Raw genomic sequence first — 6,105 nt, forward strand, 5'->3', positions numbered from 1 at the left:
TCCTTTTGTACCTCAGTGCATTAGTACTTAGGTGTTTAAAAGAGACACAACACCTTTGCCTAAGTCATTGCCTGTTTCAACATGGAAAGCATTTTCCCATGACAGGAGTCGGTCTGGGTTCTGGGCAGGTCCGTGCTGCATCATCCGTGTCAGAAGTAAAAGGCCTGGCGTTGCTTTGGGGGTCTACTAACGGGAGGACGGCGAAAGGAGGGGGAAGGAGTGGATGGCGCCAACGATTGAGTTTTCTGAATCAAACCAGTGTCTGTTGGAGGGATAGCCAGAATTGCCCGTTGCAAGTGTAAACTTTTTTCTTAGCCTTATGTTTTTTCTTACAGATTAACACAGTTTCATCCTGCTCTGTGATGTGTCTGTTTATTATGAAAATCAGCTTCCTCTTGGGGCTTTGGGAGTCTTGATCTAGGTGTTGCTTACATAGGTGTGTTCAGTTTGTGGAAATTCATGGAGCTGTCCAATTATACTATAGTGTGCTTTGTATTGTGTGTGTTATATTTCATGATAAAGATTTAATTAAAAACAAAAAAGCATCTCCAAATGTATCTGAGCTCCAGGGAAATCGGTGAAGTGTGTTCTCCCTAGTACTCCTTGCGTTGACGAATATCTCAATTTGAGGCATGCAGGGTACTAGAAATTTTAAGCAGAGCTCGACATGGTTTGTTTCATGTTAGTGCAAGGTAGCTGGGATTACTGCTGCGTGGAGAGCACCAGTATAATACCTCGGCAGGCGTAGGAGTAGGAGATGTGCAGGCCAGAGCCTGGGGAGCGGCCGGGAGGATGGGCGGTGGCGCAGATGCTAGAGGCTTCCCACTGAGGGGAAGGACTACAATGATGGAAGGACCACTTGGAGGGAGGATAAAGAGGATTCCTGATCCTGTCTAAGTCTCATTTCCCTCAGTTATAAAACACAGAACCATTACCTTCAGTGCCTACCCCCCACCTTGTGGTTCAGACCAGGTGAGATGATGTGTGTGATTGGCTCTTAGAAGCTGGAAGATACCATCGGAAATTGTAAGAACGACTGACAGTGGCTAGATTATCGTCATCATGCCTTACGTTGCTTAGTATAAAAGCAGCTGCACTTTTAGTCTCTAATACAGTAGCTGGATTTCTACCCTATATTCTCTGTGCAAGTCATTAACAACTTCTATTCAGTATCAAGTGCTTGTCAATTTATTTTAAAATAAATCTTTTTACTTGGGGACTCTTAAAGCTCTTAGAACAATCCATACATCAATTAGTACTTGACAGTTTTTAAAGGTCTGTTAAAAATAAATAATCATCGTCTTATGTCTTATAAAATTCTATTCACTTAAATACACATTTTTGAATCCAGACTGAACCCTGCTCACATGTCAGACACTTGCTTATGTGTTTTTAATGATTAAAGCTGAAAGTCCCAATGAAGATCGTCAGTGGCTGCTTTTAATTCAGCCACTTCAGACAGAATCTCCCAGGCCAAGGATTGGAAACTTGTGTGTGGTCCCTAAAGTGGAATTTGTCTCCTTAGGTTTCATCGACATATTTTCAGAGAGCAAGGAGGGCCTGGACGTTCACTCTGCAATGATCCTGCGCTTCCTGCACCGCAATCGCATCTCTAGCACCATGATCCCCTACCCGATGCTGGACCATTGCAACAACATGTGCACCATGAGGTCTTCTGTCCTGCGGGAGTCTCTGGACCAACTCGTCCAAAAAGAAAAGGGTATGTGTTGGCCTTGGTTGGTTCCCTCCCTCCTCACCCCCCAAAATACTCATTTTTTCTAAAAATAGTAATTATGAATAGGATGAATCAGTCCTTTATTTCTGAAAATATAATCGTGATCATTTGTAGCATAATGGACCCATGATTCCTTCCAATATCACCACGACACACACCTCTCTCTTACACACACACACACACACACACACACACACACACACGCACACTTTCTCTCTTTAAAGCCACTCGTTTCCTCATTATTCTTGTCTCTGCCCAGTTGTGACATAGGGAGGCCTTTCCCGATCACTCCATCTAAGGCATCCACCGCCATTCCCCACCTCCTCATCAATACCACCTTCGCAGGTTTCATAGTCTGAATAGCTTAGCTCACCATTGGAAGTTGCCACATTATTTATTTACTTGTATTTTGTCTCTTTAAACGAAAACACCCAATTCACTGCCATCGAGTTGAAGCCAACTTGTAGTAGTCTTATAGGACAGGGTAGAACTGCGCTTGTGAGTTTCCGAAACTTTAACTATATACTAGAGTAAAAAGTTCCGTCATTCTTCCATGGAACGGCTGATGGTTTTGAACTGCTGACCTTCTGGTTAGCAGCCCAATGAATAATCACTGTGCCACTAGGACTTCTAAGAAATTGTATAGTAGAAGGTAATCCCACTGTGCAAAAGTTCTAATAAGAGGATGCCTTTCTAAGCAAAATAGACCCAAAAACTATAAAAGAAAAGATGGATAATTTAGACTGTATGAAATTTAAAGTTTTGAGCAGCCGTAATTGTAACAAAGTAAAAAAAAAGAAATGATGTTCTAGAGAACAAAAATATTTGAAACATATTATGACTGGTTAATTTTCTTACTTACTCAGACATTGGGGAATTTTCTGTGCCTTAGGTTTCTTATAAAATGAATGAATACATAGGAAATATATAGAACAGTGTCTGAAAAACAGTAAACAATATGAACTATGTTAGTAACTCTGGTGGTGCAGTGGGTTAGACATTGGACTGTGAAACCATGAAGTTGACAGTTCAAACCCACCAGCTACTCTATGAGAGTAAGATGAGGCTTTCTGCTCTCGTAAAGATTTACAGACCAGAGGCTGAAAATACACCTCAGTCAGAGCTGTATTTGGTGCCTTGAAAGGGTATCTAGCCTGTAGCCAGTGAGCCATCCCTGCCTTCAGTGAAGTCAAATCCACTCCGCAGCTTTCTCCCTTTGCCTTTCAACCATGTCCACCAACGAGAACGCTAATTCACCAGCTGCCCGGCTTCACAGATTCAAGAACAAGGGGAAGGACAGCTTAGAAATGAGGCAGTGCCTCATAGAGGTGAATGTGGAGCTGGGGAAAGTTAAGCAGGATGAACTGATGCTGAAAAGGAGAAATGCCAGCCTTTCCTGATGATGCTACATCTCCACTGCAGGAAAACCAAAACAACCAGGGTACTGTAAACGGACCTGTTGATGGCATTGTCAAAGGCTTGAATGCAACAATTTGGACAGCCAGCTTCAGGCAACTCAGGCTGCTAAGAAACTGCTGTCCGGGAAAAACAACTCCCCCATAGACAACAATCTGGATGGGCATGATTCCGAAATGTGTGTCCTTCTTGGGCAGAACTGAGTGTAGTCCCATTCAGTTTGAGTCTACTTGAGTGCTCACTTAACATTGCTCCTGGGGTCTCAACACGGACCAATGATACGGTCAAAGGAGCTTCAATCCCAGCATTCATTTCTCTGTTGGCATCCCTGCATGCTCACATTAGCGAACCAGTTATCTGGGCTCTGGGCAACAACACTGGTGATGGCTCACTTTGCCGAGCCTTGGTTATCAACTGTGGTGCAGTTGACCCGACCTCGCTCTGTGGACTCTCCTTACAGTTCTGATATGTCTTTTTCAGCATATGGTTGCTTGGGGAATCTTACCTGGCCACCTTCAAATCTCTGTTGAAACATGAATCCTGCGCCCCTGTTAGATGGTGTTGAGCAAATTCTCCCTGTTTTAGTGTGTTTCCGGCATCATGATGACCCAGAAGTGTTGACCGATACCTGCTGGACCATTTCCTATCTCACGGATGGTCTGAATGAATGGATTGAAATGGTTGTGAAAATAGAAGTTATGCCACAACTTATGAAGCTTCTTAGAACAACTGAATTGCTTATTGTGGCCCCTGCACTAAGAGCCATAGGAAATATTGTCATTGGGACAGATGAACAGACTCAGGTTGTAATCAACGCAGGAGTACTTGCTATGTTTCTCAGCCTGCTAACAAACGCCAACATGAATATTCAGAAGGAATCTACATGGATAATATTAAACATCACAGCAGGTCCTCAGGAGCAGATACAGCAAGTCGGGAATCATGGATTTGGCCCATTCCTCATCAGCGTTCTCACTCAGTCAGACGTTCAGGCTCGAAATGAAGCCGTCTGGGCTGTGACCAACTTTACAAGCGACGGAACAGCTGAGCAGATTGTCCACCTCGTCCACTGTGCATAATAGACACACGATGAGCCTTTTAACTACAGATAACCAACATTGTTTTGGTTATTCTGCTGCCAATTCAGCTATGTTTCAAGCTGCTGTGAAAATTTGTGAAACTGAGGAACTTAGTGTAATGATTGAAGAAGGTGGCCAGATTGAAACTACAAAACCACGAACACGAGTCTGTATACAAGGCTTCCTTGAACTTACTGAGAAGTATTTCTCAGTAGCGGAGGAAGATCAGAATGTTGTGCCAGAAACTACTTCTGAAGGATGCCTTCCCCTGGGACCTGTAACTTTTAAGATTGTACAACTGGGTCCTAGGGTGGTTTGTTATATACTTTGTTTGTTATAGCTTTGTCTTACTTCTTTCTCTACTAAGAACTCTATAAATGTGATTTGTTATTGTGGTTCTTTTTACAACAAAACTATACTTGAACAGTTGCAAACTGTACATATGTATGAAGCCTGTCTCTTATCACTGGTTTTCTTGTTTCTGTGTGGAATTTCTTATCTTGCAGTGTCCTATAAATAAAGATTAAATTCCACTCTTTTACTTCAAAAAAGAAAAAAATATTTACAGCCTCCGAAACCCACAGGGCATTCCTACTCCGTCCTCTAGGGGTGCTGTGAGTCAGATTCAGCTTAATAGCAGTGAGTGTATGTGTTCAGGTGTGTGTTACATAACGTATGTGAACTATGAAAATCAGTAAGAATGGTGATCCAGTAGAAAAGGAAAAAATGGGATGGCTTTGCAAATAACCAGTGACTTAAATCTTATACATTAATATGACAATCGAGCAATTGTTGGCCAGTTTCTACATTACATAGGGCTCTCTGAAAGGACACTTTTAAGAAACTTATTTTTCTAAGGGTCTAAGTGTAAATATTTTTCAGCTAGAGACTTTGAATGGACCCATTTTTCTGTTGTGAAGGAGATAATCCATGACAAACTCTGGTTCTCGCTGCAGAAAGCCCTGGAGATTTAACCAGAAGCCCAGAGATGGATAAACTCAAGTCCGTAGCAAAGTGTTATGCATACATAGAAACATCTTCCAACCCTGCAGACATTCACCAGATGACAAACGGAGATACGTCATCCTACTGGCAGTCAGATGGCAGTGCTCGCTCACACTGGATTCGGTAGGTGGTAAAGTGCCAGATCTTGAGTGAAAATTTTAAAAATTGCCTGTTTTCTTTTGTACCCTGTCAGTGTATTTTCATTCTTATTTTAGTTTTGGAATGCAGTCTATTAAACGAACTGGTTTTTTTTGTTTTTTGTTTTCCTTATGGTGAACAACTATCGGCTACATGTGTCATGAAGAAGGAATCATGTCAACCTGGTTCCTACACCCACCAACTTGAATAATGTCTTTATGTGGTTTTTCCAGGGGGAAAGAATGTTAGTTTCTGTCGATGCTTGAATCACCGTGACCCACATGACAGAGGAGAAGTGCCCTGTAGCATCTTCTCGGCTGTCATCATTACAGCAGTTGGCCGCTGGTTCTGTCCCCTGTGGAGCTGCTGGGAGGCTTCACACTGCTATCTTCTGGTTAGCAGTCAAGGGCTTCATCCTTGTGCCACCAGGCCTGGGCCAGGTCTCTAGTCTGCCGTCTGCTGTGCACGTGGTTTTCATTGTGTTTCATAGTGTGCTTATGGATTAGCGACTATTAGGGCCCCTCGGTTTGTTCCTGGGTTTTCATTAATGATCTTTTTTTTTTTGGAGTTTTCTTTTTAAAATAATTTTATTGGTGGTTCTTACAGCTCTTATCACAATTCATACATATATCTATTGTGTTGAGCACATTTGTACATTTGTTGCCATCATTTTCTTTTTTTTTTTGCCATCATCATTTTCAAAACATTTTCTTTCTACTTGAGTCCTTGGTA

General features: G+C 42.2%; 1 protein-coding gene and 1 pseudogene across 1 annotated transcript in view; both read left to right on the plus strand.

Moving 5' to 3' along the window:
* ZZEF1 (zinc finger ZZ-type and EF-hand domain containing 1) overlaps positions 1-6,105 on the plus strand; it is a gene marked incomplete at its 5' end in the record, with an annotated part of 114,624 nt that overhangs the window by 18,758 nt on the left and 89,761 nt on the right. Inside the window, 2 exons of the mRNA XM_045293333.1 lie at positions 1,526-1,720; positions 5,187-5,358. Of these exons, the coding sequence (XP_045149268.1) occupies positions 1,526-1,720; positions 5,187-5,358 (367 nt within the window). The remainder of the gene's footprint in view (positions 1-1,525; positions 1,721-5,186; positions 5,359-6,105) is intronic.
* Positions 2,965-4,570, plus strand: LOC105979818 (annotated as a pseudogene).

This window comes from Echinops telfairi, unplaced genomic scaffold (genome assembly GCF_000313985.2).
Source record: "Echinops telfairi isolate 266 unplaced genomic scaffold, ASM31398v2 ScPeMD7_2010;HRSCAF=2546, whole genome shotgun sequence".
Lineage (NCBI taxonomy): Eukaryota > Metazoa > Chordata > Mammalia > Afrosoricida > Tenrecidae > Echinops > Echinops telfairi.